Source organism: Triplophysa dalaica, chromosome 22 (genome assembly GCF_015846415.1).
Source record: "Triplophysa dalaica isolate WHDGS20190420 chromosome 22, ASM1584641v1, whole genome shotgun sequence".
In the NCBI taxonomy this organism is placed as follows: Eukaryota; Metazoa; Chordata; class Actinopteri; order Cypriniformes; family Nemacheilidae; genus Triplophysa; species Triplophysa dalaica.
Window position 1 is genome coordinate 6713029 of NC_079563.1, and position 21495 is coordinate 6734523.

The 21495-nt window shown below is 38.3% G+C and overlaps 1 protein-coding gene across 1 annotated transcript in view; it reads right to left on the bottom strand.

The window, feature by feature from the left end:
• Positions 1-10690: 10690 nt before the first annotated feature.
• Positions 10691-21495, bottom strand: part of adamts6 (ADAM metallopeptidase with thrombospondin type 1 motif, 6) — a 57683-nt gene continuing 46878 nt past the window's right edge. Inside the window, exons 22-24 of the mRNA XM_056737089.1 lie at positions 21300-21476; positions 15379-15535; positions 10691-12514 (exon numbers count right to left, since the gene is read on the bottom strand). Of these exons, the coding sequence (XP_056593067.1) occupies positions 12405-12514; positions 15379-15535; positions 21300-21476 (444 nt within the window). The 3' untranslated portion in view covers positions 10691-12404. The remainder of the gene's footprint in view (positions 12515-15378; positions 15536-21299; positions 21477-21495) is intronic.

A 21495-nucleotide genomic window follows, 5' to 3' on the forward strand; every position in this document is an offset into this window, starting at 1 on the left:
CGTGTTTTTCTGTGTCTTTGGTGTGTTATAAATTGCCAATGCATGTATTAGACATGTAAAATTGCAAAATTAGATTAGATTAGATTTTATTGTCATTACACATATACAAGTACAGTGTAACAAAATGAAGTTTAGGTCTAACCAGAAGTGCAATTAGCAGGTGCAGGATATACAGTGTTAATAAATACAGAATACAATATTAGGAAAATACTATACAATGGGCATGTACTATAAAAATATGACAGTCGGTATGTACTATGAACAATATAAACATAAAGATATATACTGTGAACATTAATGTAGAGGTGGTTATGAACAGATAACAATATAGACTATACAATAGTGAAAGTGACTTGAGTGTGCATTAGTTACAGACATTAGCTATTAAAGTTACAGTGCAGTAGATGAGTTGATGCGGTTATTAAAGGTACGGTGCAGTACATTAGTTAATGCAGTTATTGAATTTATAGTGCAATACATGAGTAGATGCAGTTATACAGTTACAGTGCAGTAGATGCGTTAATGCGGTTATTAAGGTTACAGTGCAGTAGATGAGTTAATGCAGTTATACAGTTACAGTGCAGTAGATGCGTTAATGCGGTTATTAAGGTTACAGTGCAGTAGATTAGTTAATGCAGTTATACAGTTACAGTGCAGTAGATGAGTTAGTGCAGTTATTTAAGTTACAGTGCAGTAGATGAGTTAATGCAGTTATACAGTTACAGTGCAGTAGATGCGTTAATACGGTTATTAAGGTTACAGTGCAGTAGATGAGTTAATGCAGTTATACAGTTACAGTGCAGTAGATGCGTTAATGCGGTTATTAAGGTTACAGTGCAGTAGATGAGTTAATGCAGTTATACAGTTACAGTGCAGTAGATGAGTTAGTGCAGTTATTTAAGTTACAGTGCAGTAGATGCGTTAATGCGGTTATTAAGGTTACAGTGCAGTAGATGAGTTAGTGCAGTTATTTAAGTTACAGTGCAGTAGATGAGTTAATGCAGTTATACAGTTACAGTGCAGTAGATGAGTTAGTGCAGTTATTTAAGTTACAGTGCAGTAGATGCGTTAATGCGGTTATTAAGGTTACAGTGCAGTAGATGTGTTAATGCGGTTATTAAGGTAACAGTGCAGTAGATGACTTAATGCAGTTATTAAGGTTACAGTGCAGTAGATGCGTTAATGCGGTTATTAAGGTTACAGTGCAGTTATTGAAGTTACAGTGCAGAAGATGAGTTAATGCAGTTATTAAGGTTACAGTGCAGTAGATGCGTTAATGCGGTTATTAAGGTTACAGTGCAGTAGATGAGTTAGTGCAGTTATTGAAGTTACAGTGCAGAAGATGTGTTAATGCGGTTATTAAGGTTACAGTGCAGTAGATGCGTTAATGCGGTTATTCAGGATGCGTTAATGCTCACCCAGACCTGCCTGAAACGCCTCGTGTAACAAACTACGTCAATTCGTGGTATGATTTCACTGAGACCACCCAAATGTATACCCAAGTAAGGTGGGCGTTCCTGACAGTACAAATGCTTTGGAATCTGATGTTCCAAATATGGTAAGAGGCGTTACATTTACCGTCACAGGCTTGCAGTATTCGAGCAATCTGTAAGCACTGGTAGAGAGGCGGAGCAAAGAGGAGATACAAACATGCACAGTATGTGGAAAATAAACCTTTTTTTAACCTTAAATCGTGTACACACATTGGATTACATCTAAAACAAACTATAATGTTCGTTTTAGCCGTGTCATATGACCCTTTTAAAGAATGCAACGCACAACTCCTTGAAATCCTGTTGAATTCAACCAATCAGATGAGGACTTTTAAACTCCTTAAGTCTTTCCAACTTTGTGTGCCTTGTGCATCAAACATTGAGAATAAGATCAGTGACGTCTGAGGCTTAGACTATAGGGAATGCTGTGCAAGACGACGAACAAACAAAGCATTTGGATCTCGCACATGAGTGAAAGGAAAGATAAGAATGACTAAAGCAGTGCTTTCCCTATTGTCTACAACGTAATTTGATGCCTCACCCTCCTCATGACAAGAAACTTAGCAAAACCAAATACTAGGAAATATCTTTATTTAAAATGCTTTAACATGTTGCTTGTTATGTTATATCTTTATAATCTTCAATCATTTTAAAGGTCCAGTGTGTTATTTTTTGGAGGGTCCATTGACGGAAGTGCAATATAATATACATCACTATGTCTTCAGAGGTGTATAAGACCTTACATAATGAAGTGTTATGTTTTTATTACATTAGAATGAGCTATTTCTTTACACCGTGGGTCCCCTTACATGGAATTCACCAAGTTGTTTCTACAGTAGCCCTAAAAGTGACAAACTGCTTCACAAAGGACGTTTCATAAATCTCCTTCGGCAAAGAAGCGAAAGTGTGACATCTTTGTCCTGCGTCAGCTGCCGTAGTGCTTTCGATAGAGTCGATACCTTGGAATAATAAAACAGATCCACATTTTTATTTCACATTTCTAAATTGACCCTCAACTTTAATTTTTCAATCATGATTACTTGAAACCCCCCTAAACGCATCTTTTCTTCACAGTGCCCCAAATAAAATACTGCAAAGGGTCCATTCCTTTTGCACAGAAGCGTTATTATTCACACATATCCTTTATCATCATAATATAATCCAATCATATTGGAGTAATAGTGCTAAGACATTTAGAGGATATATGGTCTTATACTTTCTTTTTCTTTCTCATTGGCATCACACGCTCGGGGTCCTTCACCCTGTTCTGTTTTACTGCCCGCCGCTGATTCAGCCTCTTCAGGATAAGTGATTGCCTATTGATTTACAGTACAGTTAATCTGCTTACCTGTGTGTCCTCTCAAAGACACTAGAGTACATCATCAAAACGATAGACTTCAGGGTGACCCGTACGCCTGACCCAATGCACAATTCTGTGCTTTAGCATCATCTTCCTACAATCTCGTTGAAACGTATCACTTTCTCTTTTCTGATCAGGATATCCACACAAAAATAGACCGTCATAATTTATTCTCTCTCGTGTTGTTTGAAACTTGTATATGAGCCTTTGGGTAACACTTTCCTTGAAGCATTATAAGTTATTAAAGGATAAAATGCATTATAATTCTTCATAATGTGTGTTGTTATGCATTATATGTAGTTGTAAAGAATTAAAAGCAATTTAAAATGTGTTGTGCAACAATGAACTGCTAAGTGTTATAATGTATTAACTGTAATAACAATTATTTATAAGACATTCCAATGCATTAATAGTTGCATTACAATGCTTTTAAACTACTTTTATTATGCAACATACATACATGCTTCAAGGAAAGTGTTACCACTCTTTGTTCTGTGGAACACAAAAGAAGATATTTTGAGAAACGTGTCTGTGGTTTTGTGTCCATATAATGGAAGTATATGGGGATCAACCTTGTTCGGTTATTAACATTCTTCAAAATGTCTTCTTTTGCTTTCTACAGAAGAAAGAAAGTCCTACAGGTTTGAAACGACATGAGGGTCAGTAAATGATGAAAGAATTTAAACTATTATTTAAAAAAACTCCACCAGAAAACAACAACAAAATACTGCTTTCAAGCCTTTTTTACTTTTACGAATTTACATTTATGTCCCACATATTAAGTAAAGTTTCCTTGTGTGAAGGATTAGAAAACACTATGCTAACATGAAGCAAGAGAGATGTTGTCCAGCTTGTGGGTTCAGTAGCCATGTGGCTTTGATCTTCTCTAAAGTGCTGCAATATGGGAGTCGGCTGTGGGAACGGCGCAAAGATGCAACCCTGAAGAAGCTCGGCAGATAGGAGTTACCGATGACATGATCCTTCAATGAGGGCGACATTCCTTCATGTCATAGTCCTGGTGTGAGTGCAGAGTCTCCAGCAACACCATCTGGCCCGCTGGTGGAGACTGGAGTTGTGCCGAATCACTTGAGATGCTCTCAACAGCGGCACTTCGACGGGCTGGGAAAACTGGATGGCACTTTTTGTTGCGCTCAAGAGATGCTTAACATTTAATCAAATTTCTCACACCTCATCACAACGTATAGTGTGATCCCACTGGTCAATACCTGAAGCCCCGTAGATCAGGATCCCTTGACCAGGCTTTTAAGTGCCACAGATCAAAACCAGCCCGTTGTGATTTATCTACACAACAGTTGCTCGCGTCCAGCCAAAATTCTTTGGAGCACTTCATGAATTCTCTGAAAGGGCCCCAAACATGTTCCCAGACCTGTGTGTGCCGTTTTCTACACGTGACTGAGTTACAGGCGTTATGGAACGAGTACCTTTTCATGGTTCCTACGTGACAAACATTCAAAACAAGACAAGATCATTTTATCATTTGTGACTCGGTCTGTAAAAACCCAGCTAAAGTCCTCTTTTCTACAGAACGTCGGTCTGCATAATGTAAAGAACATTCTGTGATGTCACCCTGGTATCCTTCATATTTAATAAGTAAGGCAATGTGACGGTATAAAGTTAATGTTTAGAAGCCAACTTCCAGTATGTTTCATGTAAAATAATAAAATCGAATGCCAATAAAATACATTTTTATTTTTTTTCTAATTATGAATGAAAATTTGAGGAGAGTAACTCAAAATCTATCACTTTGATATCTTTATATTTAATAAGTAAGACAATGTGAAGGAATTAAATCAATGTTTAGGAAGCCTACTTCCAGTGTATTTCATGCGAAATAATAAAATCAAACTCCAATAAAATCATTTAAGTATTTTTAAAACGATGAATGAGAATTAAAGTAGATTATCTCAAAATCTATTCATTAATTGATCATTTCCAGCAATAAACACACATTTATGGCTATGATAACTTGATGCTATTCTCATAACTAGATTGTGGGACCCCCAGGATCTCACAGAATGCTTTAATGTCCCTGTTGTAGGTCAAAAAATGACAAGGTCTTTGATCCGTTTCTATTATTATCTGTCTATTTAAAGGTTAATACATTCTGCTTCTCATCCTGTTCACACCTTTTTATCAAAACCACCTATGGGTTCCCACCTCAGTGAAGCACGCTGTTTGTGTACAACACTGTTGTTTCTCACGGCCTTTATAATTCTGATACAAAATTGAATACAAAATGATGAAAATAATGATTATACTTCTCTGATCATTAAATATAATTTGATGAATTTTAGGCAAATTAGGCATTTTCTGGAGGAAAGATTTATCTAGTTGATCTAGTTGCCTGTAACTTACTGTAGATTTATCTCATTTATTGGCAACAGTTTGTTAAATGAACATTAAACATAAACAAATCTTTATCTTCACAGTAAAAAAAAGTATCACTTTAGTATAGGGGGCAATTCTCACTATTAACTAGTTGTTATTACATTTACATTTATGCATCTATGCATCTGGCAGAGGCTTTTATCCAAAGCGACTTACATTTCATTATCCTATACATTTATCCTTAGGTATCTGCAATCCTCTGGGTCTCAACACAAGAGGTCTTGTCTAGCAAACCTATACATATGTATATATTTTATAAACACAAATGTTAGTTTGCTCTGTTCTGCATTGTGCATTCATGACTTCACGTATTACGTAATTACATTGAAAACTTGCACGTTGAACTTGTGAACAATGACTCGGTACTTCCGCCTACGTCAAGCTTGACCTTTTCAACGTAATCACGTATTTTGTTAAGTCATGAATGCGCATCACAAAACAGAACAAGGCGAGCATTTGTGTTTATTAAGCATATACGTATATATATAAATATATTTTTTAAATGACCAATGGTTTTGCTAGATAAGATTCATCGTCTGGTATGGTTTAAAGCCCTTTGAAGCTGCACTGAAACTGTCCTTTTGACCTTCAACCGTTTGGAGTCCATTGAAGTTATATATATATTATATACTATACTATATAGAAGTTATATACTATATGGAGAAAAATCCTGCAATGTCTTCATCAAAAACCTTCATTTCTTTTTGACTAAAGAAACAAATACATAAACATCTTGGATGACATGGGGGTGATGACTCCTTTAATAGCGAGAATTTCCACTTATGAAGTGTGACTAAAAACTATAAAATAACAGCCTCATGCAAAGCATTCTGGGAACCAGAAATCCTCATCAACCTTTGCCTGTTTTTTTTTCTTCTAATTTTGGTTCCCAGAATGCCTTGCACGAGGCTGCTATTTTGTAGTTTTTTTCTGTAAAGGCAAAGATTTGTTCATATATAAGTTTCATTTATCTTTGAACTGTTACTGAATGTGTACATAAATGTAAATCTACAGTAAGTTACTGGCAAACAGCTGGGAGTAACACAGAATTTATTTACAGTGTGCTCTGACTAAATACACTACAGTCTTACAATCACAAGTTTACTGTCATAAAACGTGAAAACGAGTCTGTGTTAACCAGAGACCATATGTCAGGTATTTAACCAAAACCCCGTTCCTCCTCCATCTGGTGTCGTTCACGGTAGTATTAACCATAAACAAAGCTTGCGTTTGTTCCAACTAATCGAATAAAATCCCATTGTTTAAAGATCATACGTGTGAGGCGTATCATCTTTGAGCGAATTACATATAATCACAGTCTTCATTGGGGCTCTGGATGTCCACAGAGGTTCAGCGTTAAACTCGAACCCCCCTGAGGTCAGACACTTCTCTCAGCCACATTCTGCCCAGTAAACAAAGCCTTTGTTCCTTTCTGAAAACCTTGGAAGATAAACATCTGTTTTGGGTAAGTACAAAACACAAGTGCAATCTTGCCATCAGCATGTCTTTGATCACCACTGCCTTATGCACATCCCCCTTATACTAATAATGAGAACGCTCCCCTCAGAGGTGGGGGGACGCAAAACTAAATGCCTTTAACAACAGGTTGCCGTCGACGGAAAATTGTTGACGTCGATTTGCGCTGTTATAAGGTTTAAACGGGTTGAACATTTTCTGGCTTCCCTACATAAATAGGGCAGCTCTGTAACGTTATTTCTTTTGACATATCGGCCAATTCCTCTGGTTTACAAGCAGATAAAGAAAGGAATGGGTCCTTGGCAAGTGTCTCTGGTGTCTTGCTTTGTCTTTGTTGTGGCTGTGCTGAGAGCCGACATGTAAACATCACAATCGTAGCTGACAGTTGCAGCCAGCTGCTGAGACATTCCTAATCCTCTCCCGTTTCTGTCGCTCTCTCTCTTTTTTGGCTAACGGTGAGTGAGAGACCCAAGCAAGTCTTCCAGGTGTTGTGAAACGGTTCCTTTTGATAAAACAAGAGGGTCAGTATCTGTTTTCTTTAAAACTTCAACGCTAGGTTTTGTTTCCAGTTTGCAACCATAAAATGATGTTTCCATAACGTTGCAAGGAGGTTATTTTTAAATACCTTAATATAACTCACTGATGGTTGTTTTAAGTTATTGTACGATCATAAAATAACATTCACAGAACATTAAAGGGTGCTTTTATTTAGTTTTTTTTTACATAAGTTTGTTTATTTAGTTTCATTACTACTACTTTCATTACTATGACATTGTCTAAGAACTGGTGGACATAAGTGACGGACATGTTCAATGCGTCCAATCATTTCTTTACTTAATTTCCCCTCTATTATTTCAAATCACCCTCACCTTTATTATTATATATTTGAATATATAAACAAATATATTTAATATTGCAGAATGTCCAGCATACCTTTATCTACAGTGGTGACTAGTGCTGTTGAATAAGACAAAATAAAAGCATTGTGAAAGTTGTCAGTTCGACATTTTAATGGCTCAGAGATGAGTTGCACAAGGTTAAAAGTTCAAAAAGCCATGGGCCCTTGTGTGTGATGTCACTGTACACCTCTTTAATTTGAATGAGATGTGGGAGGTGCATCAGAGGTGACGATATACTGCAAATTACAAGTTGTTAAACGTAACAAGACTTGAATACGGCAAATTGTAAAAAAGGTAATTTCACAGTTATTTCTCTACAGATAAAAAATAATTTAGCACATATGTATAATGTATCATAAAGGTAGTTTTAATGTATTAATTATGCCTTGTAATGTCTCATGAATAATTGTAACTACAGTTTACACATTACAACACTTAACAATTCATTATTACACTTTGCTTTTTATTCTTTACAACAATATTTAATGTATTACAACACACATTGTGAACAATTATAATGCATCATACCATTTCATATCCCTTAATAATGCATTATACCTAAAGGCTTTAAATAAAGTAGGCTTCATGTTATTATATTTTATATGCTATATGGCGTCCCAGCTGTCTGAAAATGTCATTTTTTAGTTTTCTTTACACTTACGTGAATTATTTTTATACTACTTTTTATCTTTTTCTCCTCTAGACCCCATTACCATAGAGAACAGGTTGGACATTCTACACCTTTTTTGTGGTCCAAGAAAGAAAGTTCGGGGTTTGGATCGACACAAGGGTGAATAAACACTGACAGGTTTTTCCTTCTTGGGTGAATGCTTCATTTAATGAATGAGCCTGCTGTTCTCGTGCAGTAAACTCATTTAGAAATACTTCAGATATTTGCAGGAGATCACAGACAAAACATCTAAAAGCAGACGCAACCCTTTTAAAGTCATTTTATTCATGATCCGATACATATCGTAGGATTCACCAATGGTACCAGCCGAAGGACCGTGAATGTTAAAGTTATTATGGAAACATATTTTTTTCCCCCTTCGACAAGACTTACATTATTGAGTAATATTTTTGTGAGCACTGGCCATCGAGAAGAGTGCAGAAATAACCTAACAACAAACCCACTGACTCACACAATAGCAATCTGACGTAAAGTCGCAAGTAAGACACATTCAAACTCACATTTTGACAGAGACCGGAACAGGATTGTGAAGCATCATTTCACCGCATTGTTTGCACTAGACTAGATTTGCATGTTCGCATGCAGTGAAACATACACAAGACAAGTGACACACGGCAATAAATTAGCATAAAATTTACAAATGGAAAAAAAATTGTAACAGTGTACCAACAATAATACTGAATATAAAATGTAAGCAACTATTCACAAAAATGCCAAACTCTCTTTTTTTAGGTACAGGTTAAACAATGCGACATTCGAAGACACAAGTTCACAGCCATGAGTACAAGTTTCATTGAGTGTCAAACGCCTCCGTGTCCCAAAGCCAGTAAACTTCCTACTTCAAGGTCTAGGATGTTACAAAGCACAATTTCAGGATGCTCAGCACGTCGGGCGTACAGTTCTGCTGTTCAATGTCTGCTGTTGAATACTTTAAACATTTCATAACAATATATAACTGAATAATGTGTTTGTGGCTACAAAAGTGTAGCAGCAGCAAAAGTGTAATGGTTACGTATGAATAACACAATTATAACATAAATTAATTATAATCATATATTAATATAATTATAAATTAGAACCATAATTCCTCAAATTTTCATCATGTGTCCATATAGGCGTAGTTTGCGGGTGGGACAGGTGGGACATGTCCCCACCACTTTTGGGGAGAAATTAAGAAATGCTTGTGTGTTGTTTAGGGACCACTAACATATAAAACTTGTGGAAAACGCAGGATACGCCGCCTTCTCACCATCTCCCGTCACTCACACTCGTATTGGTGGAAGACAGAGAGCCGCGACTCCAGAATGAAATGCGTGCATCATCCGCTTGCTTATGCATCAAGTATCCACGCACAAAAACGTGTGATACAACAAGTGACATTTTTAGTCATAGGAATAAACTGACAAGTGTAATGCAACGCAACAGCCAAGTGACCTTTCCTAAAGTTTGGGAACCACCTTCTGTACGAGCTGGAGTCGAGTAGCCAATGGACGGACGGCCACTATATACGATATAAATTCCCAACAAGTTATTACAGAAACAATTTATTAAAGTATTGTTTTTGGCGTCTTTGTCTCCACCACTTTTCCAAACAAAGGTTCGCCACTGAATGTGTCTGACGTTGAGGTGTTTCGATGACATATTATGTGACCTGATTGGGGATTGTTAAAATGTATGGATGATGGAGAATTGGAAAATACATTGATAGTTGGTGGAATGTTTACACAAGACTCAACCTAAAAAGAAATGGGGGGGGGGACGTTCCAAAACCCAGTGAGCTGTTCACTGCTTGCATAGGTTCAATCTTGCATTTTGGCGATACCACACCAAAATACTTAGGGAGGATGGAAGGATACACCCATAAAGGCCCTATACATAAATTAACCATGGCTTTACTAAAATAAAAGAATAAAGTGAAATCAAATAATGAAATAATAGAATAGAACAAAAGAAAAGAAAAATAATGGTCATGAAAAATAATACAATGAAAAATAATTTGGTGTTAAACACTATATGCCCTTAAATAAATTAACCATGGTTTTACTCAAATAAAAATTATAAATGAAATTTATTTAACCATAATATTTGTAGATAGACTATAATAATACCACTTATAATCAATCTGGCGACCAAAACATGCCTACCACACTTTACTATAATAAAACCATGGTCAATTTTGGTCTGTGCTGTGTTTTGCCTTTTCTGTGTTTCTTATTTTCTCCTGTAAAGCTGCTTTGGAACAATACACATTGTGAAAAGCGCTTTATAAATAAAATTGGATTGAATTTTACGGGTGTGTGTCAGGCATTTGAATTCGTCTAACCAGCAAGAAAACACATATCAGAAACGAATGCTGGTCTTCTAAATTTTCAAAAGACTTTTATTTTCATTTTTAGCGTGATACATTCTGACATTTATTTTGGGCGGTTGTTAACTTAGATTCTGTTCCTTTCTGATCCAAATGAATCCTGAGATTTCTTTTACCGCAAACTTTAAAAAGTACTTTCCATTTTGTCTCAAAATGTGGCCATGCTATCTTAGAAGACGGCATAACTACATGACGTACTTTTAACCTTTGCTTGCCTTGTGATGCTGCCTGCTTAGGCAGCTCGCTAGGTTTTGGAACCGTCCTCGGTTTGCCATCACTTGCTCAACTGACTTACGCAGAAAGCATCTTGTAGCACCATAGGCCAGATGAGCTGGCCATGCGAATGTAAGCAAAATAAAAAACAATCGTCCACTGCCAGATAAAAAGCACCAGTGAGAGTAAAGCGTTCGTGGACGTCTCTGATCAAGACTGTGGGTTAGATCTCATGGGAGGTTGAGGAGGGGGTGTAATGGAGGTAGTCGACGGCACAGTGGATCCGTGGGGTCTGGCCCTTCACTTCACTATTACATCAACAATGACTCAGCTAATGCATCCGCATCAGACCTGGAGATCTTCGAGCAAGTCATCCACGTGCTGATAAACTGTCTTTGTTAACTGCATTCATTGCGTTGGACCGCTTTCATGGCACGGATTTTATGGGAAGATGATCGCGCTGGAACGTCAAAGGCGCAGAATTTAAAGCGGAGTATGGATCCATAGAGGCAGAATCGCAATTAATGTCTGTCTCAAGTGTGCATTATAATTCTAGAGACACAATGGTGGAAACGTCCAATTTGAGCCAAAATTATCTAATCGTTCAAGTTTAGACAATGGTGGAATTCTTTGGCCCGTGGTCATGTGATTTGTATAAAACAATTGCGATTTCTCCAGAACTAAATGAGGATAAGCACCAAAGTATTCAACTCTGTTTTCTTCGGCCCATCTTATTTTAGAACGATATTGTCAAAAATCTGGCAACCGGAGCTGTCTAGTTCAACAAGTTTAGGTTGTTGCTAGCTAAACAGCGCTAAGGTCATTGGTTTAAATCCATGTGAACATATGAACTATACCTTCAATGCACTTGTAAGTCACTTTACCCAAAACTTTCACCCAACAATTGTGTAAAAACTTGTAATAACGTTAAAGTACCAAGTTGTTGATTTCAATACCTATCGAGTTAGTCGGGCATCTCTGTCCACTTTCAGACGGATCATGCATGACCTCATCTCCACTATCTATACTGTTAAAATGTAAAGAATTGATACATATTTACTTTATTTAGCCCCAATGGGTACGTGAGACCCACGGGTAAATCTCAGATCGGCCTGTTCGTGCGCACCTTGATGTATATCTGCCGTGCCGCCTCTGCGATTGACGTGTCCAGCACTTAGGATTACAACAACAGAAAAACATTGCTAATAATAATAACCAATAGCAATTATTATTATTATTATTATAAAAATAACAACAATAATGATCATTTTATACATTCCCACTTCACAGAAGTGAAAATAAAACAAGGGTTGTCAGCGCAGCGCTGAGCAGTGGTTAGAGTTCCACAGGGCTATCAAAGCAGTCGTGTGTTTTTTTGAGTGTCTGCGAGAGAGAGAGAGAGAGGCCGTCTCCATGCCCGACGCTGGTCTGCTTTTCTCTCTGCCCGTTTTCTCTCTCCTTTCTTTTCCAGCATCTGTCTTTGTTTCTCGTAGGGTCAATGTCCTTGGCACGTCTTGCAGCACATCTGCCTGAAGTACGCACGGCTGCAGAACTTGAACTTCAGCACCAATGGGCAGTATGCCACCTTGTTCACGTCTTTGCACTCTAGGAGAAGGAAAAAGAAAAAAGAACTGAGCAAAGCGGCTGAGGGACCACGGAGATCTCAGGTTAAACGATAAGCAGAACGATGACGCAGAACTTTGATACAGAACCCAGAAACTCTTGGAACTGGGACCGGCCAGGTCTCCGATGAGCCGTTCAATGGCACGAATGCTATCGCAACTGTGCTGAATGTCTTGGAAGCAACATGTGGATGCCTGCCTTAAAGATCTTTACTCATTTCATATTTCACTTCAGGCTTTTTAATAAATAGCATACTAGTCATTTCAGTCATCTGTGTGAATCCAGGAGGTTGGGCTGCTCGATTTGTCATGTGGCGGTGGAACGGAACGCTTTGCAAATGTTTAGCACTCGCCATATTCTCACTTAGGCAACAATTACCGGCCCATATAAACCTCATCATCCTGCGTGTCACGCTGTAATGACGGAGTGCAATGGATATTTTTCCACCACTTCGCCTGGGCTAATGTTCATTTCATCTGTATTGTCTATGTTACTTGGCAGCCTGTCATGTGTAGCCAGACCTTTGACTAAACACAAATCGGTCTGGTCCATATTCACTCTTCACAGGCCAAGAACTGCCCACTTAGACGGGAAGAGACCGACATATGGACTGGGTTTGCAAGACTGGTCCAGAAGCACTTCCTGTTCCAGATTTTTAAAGAGTACATAACATGAGATCATGAAAATTACATTTCAGTGTGTAGAGATCCCTAGTTATATACTCTTTAACACTACATAAGTGTAACAACAAAATACTCAAATAGAAAAACAAACACCCACTTTTTAATACCAATGATATTGGACCAAGAGACGTTGTCAGGCAAATCCATTCCACTTGAGGAATGCATCATAAATGAAACTCCATTTCACGTTTTAGAGAAAACGTGAAATGGAGCCTTGACTTAGCCACAGACTTCGACTTCCTCAAATCCATTCCACCCGGCTCATTCAGAGTCCGTATAAATTTAACTCCATTCTGTTTCGACACAACAAGGTGAACAAAGTATTGTTGTACATTATACAAAAAAGATGATCAAAATAGGATGCCAACTAATTGGGACAATAAAGAAAATAAATGCCTGTACGGTCTGATATGTGATGTGAAAATGAAGAAGAGCGAGTCTGGCGAAAGGCGGATTCAAAACTTGCGTCAACAATGATTAGAAAATAGAATAATACCTTTTTATTATATGGCGAGATGAGAGTATATTGAATAAAACATAAGGAATTGTCATCTTTCATATGCTGAAAATATAAACACTTGGTTCCAATACTGTATATGGAACACTGCTTCATCAGGGCAGTGTTGTTTACGTCTTGCAAAATCATCTATACTGTCTAAAGTGAGCATTCACTGTTTCGTGCTGCTTAGCTTGAATTTTTTAGGGTCAGAATTGCAAAAACTTTAGCTGCGATCTTAACTTTTTTGTTAAAAATGAACAAAAATCGCTTTTAAGTTGAAGTTTTAAGTTTAAATTCAAGGGTACTCCCCGATTAAAGTTGATAGGTTTGTAATTATGATTTATAGGTTGCGCTTCCGGCACGTTATCGAAGTCGTTTTTCATCTTCATTTGACTTGAATCTATGAAGTAACCTGCAGTTTGATGTTTTAAACCCAGACTGCGACAGAGAAACAAACTCTGTGGATTGGCTCTTCAAGAAGGCAGTCGTTGGAAATGGAAAAAATACTTGAAATGTTGACTTTTACCAAAGATATTAATATTAACAAGATTGAAATAAATGTGGAGTAACGTACCTCTCAATGTGGCTCAATTCTACAAAGCTTTGCGCATGCGTAGTATCTAACATGAAAAACTATGTTTTTAAATGCAATTTATGACAGTTAATGTCATTTTAAATGATGCTTTAAATGTGTCGTTTGATTGGCATTTTAAGCAGGCAATTGTGAAAAATCAGTATTCCCATTCACGTCTTGTTGGAATTACGTTATAACTGCCCGGAGGCGCGTTGCAAAGATGAGGAGATTATGACTTTAATCATATTCATCTTTTTTTCAAAAAACTGCCGCCCTACAACACACCTTTGCTCACGGTCCAATACATGACTCAATGCGTGCAGTTGAAAAACATGATCCTCCACTTCCATCATTTTCTGTTTCTTTTGTCTTGTCAGGGAGTGTGCGGGCCAGAATGAAAGAGATCTTTGTAAAGGTGTATCTGTGTCTGCGGGGCTTCTTTTGAACCAGGGTCAGATTAGGCTACAGATGGCTCCAACTCCTTAGAAAACAGGTTAAGAGGCGCTCGCAGGGGCCGCTATCATTAAAGAACCTCCACACCTTGGATAGCCAATAGACTTTCTTTGCTCCCAAGCCAAAACTTTTCCTCCAAAAAAAGCCAATGACTCAGGGTCTGGATACAAGCCTCTTATGGTAATTACACTGTCTGAAGCATAAAAATACGAGCCGATTCACAGCATTAGTGTGGCAGCACTGTGAATCTCAATGATACTGTCTTTCTTATTAACCCATACGTTTGAAGAGAATTCAAATGGACGTTGCATTGCTTTCGTTGATTATGGTACATCTAATCCCATTAGAGTTCATTTGGAGAGGTAATCTCCAGTGCAAGGTACGGGAATACGGATCCATCTCGTGAGCGTCACCAAACTTTATTGAATCCAGGATCACCTAAACAGTGTCCAACTTCGCTTCAAACAGAGGTACTTTATTAAGGGCATGAATAGAACAATATAATCCTTTGTTAATTCAAAATTGAACGCAGAAGCCGCAGACGATATAAATCTCAACACCGTGATGAAAGACAGATGGAGCTCATGCAAACGGTCGTAAGTCATCATCTCTTTTAACATGAGGATAATCAACTTACCGTCACCGTTGGAGATGGGCGTGGCGTCGCACTTGCTTTCACACTGTTGCATTGTGTTGGGTCGCAGAGATTCGGGACACTCGTTGGAAAGTTGCCCTGTGTAGGACACGCACTGAACGGTCCGCATCTGTTGGCCCAATCCACACTGAGCAGAGCACTGGAGACAGACAAACAAACACAATGAGACTTGAGTATAATTGTAGTGTAACTTCTCCAGTGACGCAAGACCAATGTTCAAATTGGGGGGGCTGGGGATAAGGGACCCCCCATAAGGCATTAGGGACCACCTTTAAGACTTGGGGGATCCTATGTACAACATGCATCTGACAACTCATGGCACACTTGTGAATTCTGGCCCAAACCCAGCGAAGACTGAGAGCTACTTGTGAAATGTCATTGCAATAGTTTAATTGAGTCTCTTACTGCCGTCAGCTGTTGAGCATTAGAGAGATGATGTCGCTGCAGGCAGTAAATTGCGAGTGTCTGAGGTGAAAGGCAGAGATGTAGACCAGTAGTCTTCAACAATGATGTAGCACACTGATTCAATGGAAAACTCAAGGGTTGCTTGGCTACCCAATACAATACACAAATTTAACTCATTAGTCACTTTCCTACAGTGAAGAGTGTGAACGCTGTAGAAATGCTGACATTACATGCTAAGACAAAAATCTGATGTGGATTTAGTCATAGACGTATGTGAGAGGTGCAGTGAAGGACCCCTCACAGAGACTCTTGAGGAGGACATCTCACATGAGTTTCCAGCAGACTTCCCATTTAATTTCTTCTAAATCAAACATTTTATTGGAGTTCAAGCCCCAGACAGAAGGGATACGTCAGTGAAGTTTGAACCAATGACCTTCTGAAGTTCTTTATTACCATCTCTCCATTATGAGAGTATCAGTTCACTGCGGCACAAAAATCACCCATAAGGAAGCAAAATCACAGCTGAAATTGCTTTTATATCTCCATTATTCCTTCGAGACCTAAATGAGACTAAATGGAGAGCCGAGTCTCCAGGTTCTCGAAAATCTCACTAATGTCTTCTTGAGAGTTTAAAAGAGAACTCGAAAATGTCTGAGCTCAAATTTGGCAAGTCTACAATAAAAAAAATTACGTTCAAAAAGTATTATTGGATATATACAGTATATACAGTATATGAATATACTTTCATTTTACAGCTGTACACTCTTGCAACAATCTCTACATTTTGCAAGTTGGCGCAGATTTTAAGGAGTTTGTTTGATTATGCGTTACATTCTGAGATGGCAAAATCCTGCAGAGACTGGTATGCGCGTAAATGGTTTTCTATTATCGGGGAAAGGTCATAAATGGCGTAAGCAAAAAACCCTTAGCAGAGGTAGTTACTCTGATTTAGCGTTGCATGTAAACAACTTTACAATTTTTTTCACAGATTTGTTTATGTGCGCATGTCTGACAGCATTAACGTAAGTCTCAAATGGAATAAACAATAAAATAATGCATAAAAGAACGCTGTTAAATCATGCAATTGATAAAAAACTGCTTCCGATCGATTTCCCGCGGCATTTTTAATTACTGGATGGACGATCGGTGATGAGATCACTGCAAGCAAGAAACCCTGGAAAGTCTCAAACTTCTGTGTATACTTATTTTTCTGCATAGCATGTATATTAGCATGCGTGAAAACAGTTTTTTTATAAGCTTTTCTGAATTATTATTTCACCTATAGAAGATAGAAACATCTTAAACATATAACATAGTTTAATGAAACATACAAACTGCAACTGAGATAAGAGTGTAAATAAGAGTAACCCCAAGACCAAAAAAACATCTGGAAGGAATTAAGGCAAGTGGAGAAACTTCTATCAGATGCGGCTTCCTTTAGGAAGTATGTTAAATCTGGACTTCAGTTTTTAGATTCAGTTCTTTATCTTTTTAGATAATCATTTTCGTGGAAATCAACTTAAATTTGTAATTTGTTTAATGTAACTGTACAATATATCACTGCTGTCCTTCTGAAACCTCGTAACTCCATACTTTTTGATATTTTTGTATAATTATCATTAGTAACACATTATGAGTTTTGCAAATTTCTAACCAATAAAAAAGAATTCAAAAGTGCTTGTCAACTTCACAGAAATCAATTAAAAAGTACAGTGTTTTTTCCACTTCCTGAAAAACAGCGAATTTGGACATACAAGCTTTTGGAAGGACAGTGACGATATTTGCTTTTCACCACATAATGTCCAGGAAACACTGTAAGTGTTCCTTAGTTTAACCTGTAAACTCTGTCTTCATTAGTCCTTTGACACACGCATATCGCTGCTGTCCTTCTTAAATCTCTTATCTCCATATTTCGTAACTTAAAAGTAGTTTTTGCATCTAACCAATTCAAAACTATTTAAAAGTGAATGTTAACTTTGACAACATGTTATTATTTGTTTAATAAGTTGTGTGGACTTTCAGTTTGTTTTCCAGAGTTCCTGTTTCCCCATGTCATTTTGTAGTTCTTTGTAGTTTATTGCGTCAGTGTTAATTATTGTCAGGTGTACCTTGTTTGCCCGCTTGTTATCCCATGTATATATATCCCTAGTGTTTAATTTGTCTTTGATCAGTCGTTGTATTGGGTTAAACTGGTTCTTGTCCTGTTAGATCTTTTGTTAGGCTTCTAGTTCTCAGTTTGCCATGTGGATTACAAGTTTCTATGTTTTGATCCTAATTTTGTTATCATTTAATAAACTACTTCAAAGATGCAAATGGATCTGCAGCCCTAGCTTGGCCTAGCTTGGCTCCTCAGTTATGGTGGCCATGCCAGAGCCTCTACTGCTAAAATGGCCGCCGCGGCAAAAGCGTATTCAGCAACTTTTCGACAACTGTCCACAAAGGTAACCCTTCAAGCTGATGTGTTAGCCATTCATACTCCTCAGGTAAGCCATCTCAACTCTTTGATACAGGATATGCTAAAGACTTTGTCAAGATTGCCAGTCCAGAGCCCATTTGCAAGATGGCTGCCAGCCCAGAAACTCCAGCCATCATGACCACCTCATTGCCATCCCCTGCTAAGCCTCCAGCTATGCCCTGGACTCCACCTCTGCTCCTCGGCCCAGGCCCTCCTCTGCTCCACGGCCCTTACCCTGTTTCCCTTCATGGGCCTGGCCATCCGTCCCTCCCCCATTTCCGCCTCCAATCCACTACAACACTCTTACAGCGGATTACCCAGTTACCCTTGTTACACAACACAGTATTCAATATGAACATCCGAGGTTCTTGATGGACAGCGATGATATGTTTAGAACAGTCTGCTGTCAATACTAAGGATAATAACAGGATATGTACCTGTTCACGAGTACACCCTCCCAGATAAGCAGCTAAGATGTAGGATGAATTGGTAAGGCATTGATATGAAGGTTATGCGTATATGGCGTGCTGTGCTAGGAGTGGGCTCCGAGCTCACCGGGTCTATCCGAACCCGAAGCACTCTACCCTGGTTAGGGCAAGTACGCCGGGCTCAGAACCGGCTTGAGCCCAGAACACACCCCCCCGGGGATCCTGAGGAGGGAAAATGAGAGGAGTTGGAGTGGAGGAGGGATGTTGAACGTGCGAGAAGCATCAGGTAAGACTGCTTGTCTATTTATGATGGAGCTTGCTTGAGCTGATTGGGTAAATGCTGTGATTGCTGATGTTGTACCAGCCGAGATGATTGAGATGAGGTCACATGCTCGAGCTATATATGATTGCTGCTGATAGACCAGCGGGCTGATTATATGCTTAGGTTCGTCCCGAACTTTGTTAATAAAACATCATTTAAAACCCAACAAAAAAATCAGCATTGACTACCCAACAAACGGCCATTTTTAAACCATCCAATCAGTTCCTAATGGGTAAAATGAAGTCCCGCCCTATTTATTCTTACTCGATGTCCTACAGTATTTCCCTCCAAAGTACATCTCAAATGGGTTGCTGAGCACACAGATTTTGAGCATATCCTCAGTCTGAAGAGGGAAAGCAAAGGATTGGCCCCTTTTTAAATGTTCCTGGCATTGAAAGAAATGCTTGTCTACTGAAGATATAAACTTCAAACAACCTGGATGATATGAGCACCACTTACACACTCATGGTCGGTTAAACCCGCTGTCACTCACGGACACACACGTCACTGGCTTTCCAGAGAGCGAAGTTTATCATCCGAGTGTAAATTCTGTTGACGTCAACCAAACACATGGTCTTTCTCATGCGCATTCAAACAGTCTGCCTCTTCATTTATAGATGTGCTGACCCAAAAGCCAAACGTTTCGTTTTTTTTGTTTTAAACGTCCAACGCAACACTCCAAAACAATCATTTTAAAAGTCAGCGTTTAACAGTTCCAATAGTGTTATGGTTTCAGAAAACTGTACTTTGCTTCGTCTGGAGCCATTTGAAAGAAAGAACACAAATCTTAATTGAGAAAGCATCTTTGACTTCTCACATTTTTTATCTTAATAACGCATCTATCCTCCTGAGTTTCAGAAAATATTGTCACAAACTGTGCTCAGATTTTCCCCAAATACCAGTCTACAACCACAACTCCTCAAAGCCCAAAACCCAAATATCCTTCTGATAATTTCCACAATAATTTCAAATCTCTACATCAATGGCCTTGCATCTTTATTTCTAAAACAAAAACCTTTAAAGGTCCAGTGTAGGGATGCACAAATAGGATTTCTTTGGTCCGATACAGATTTTAACAAACTATTGGCCGATTCCGATGACGCTATGGGTCAATTGCATGCAATACTATACAATACTAGCTATTTTTTCTGCATTCAATTTATTTTACTAAACATGAATTGGATCCATTCAGAATTTTAAGAGAGGCACAACTGTAAATGTGCATAAATGTAAACGCAAGTTTAGATAAAAATACAATAAGACAACATGTCTGTAGTAGAGTAGGCGGGGCGAGACCGTGGTTCGAGTCCGGTGAGTAATTGTGAATTAGCGCCAGCTGTGCGCACACCGGGCTCGAATCACGTAGGAGATGGGAGCATAAAAGGAACGAGCGACCGGACCGTCGAAGAGAGAGGACCGGGCCCGAACTTATGTTATGTTTGTATTTATATTATGTTTTGTTCGCCGGCGGTCGTCCGTGAGGGGCCGCCGGCTGTTATATTACTTTATTAAATGTTTAAATGTTTGCCGGTTCCCGCCTCCTTCCTTCCATTTTATTGAGATTTGTTACAATGACAATCTTCAAAGGTTATTTTTGCTGTCCAATATTTCTTTTATTAAAAACATTAACTCAAATTTGACCAAAAATTGATAATTTCTATATATCTATATATATTTCTATTATATTTAAATAAAGTCTATGCTGTTGATATTTACGGTAATAGTTTTGCTCATAGAAAAAAAATGATATTTAGACATCCAACTTATTGCTTCCATGCAGTAAGTTAATAAACCAGGGACCTATGAAATCTGTAAGATTGATTTTTTTTCCCAAATTCCATTTTTTCCCATTTTAATTTTTCTGGATTCTGTATTTTCCTTTTTTTGTGGTGTACAACTTTATTAATATGAACCAGTATCTTAAATCTTATGTTTTTTTCTTTTGCTGTTTTACGTCTACTTACATTTAATTACTAGTTTTGTACATTTTTAGTAGCAGGTTCGTTATGAGGTATTTACTACAGTAAGTTACACAAAACCACACCACTTATTCACACCTAGAACAATTAGATTGCATATTTAAACAGCATCTGAATAATTATTAGCGCTATTCATCAAATTTCATTTTCGTTTCACAAATACTGTATGCTATCTCTTTGGCAAAGAAGCGAAACGTCATGACATCTTAGTCCTGTGTCAGCCACATAGTGCATTGGAATTCGCAAACCTCACCACTAGCTGCCGCTAAATTTCATTCACTGGACCTTTAAAATTGATATTTGATGCGTGTTACCTGTCCCCATTCTCCAGGGATCCAGCGTGGTGGCGGACAGCGTCCGAGGCTACAGCGTATACGGACCGGAGGTTTGTTGTGGTCAGCACAGAGGGCAGGTGGGAAGGTTTTGGTCAGGTCGCTACTTTTACACAGAACAATGCGATGCTTGAAGCCAGGACCACATTTTGGGGTACACTGTAGTCAATAAAATACA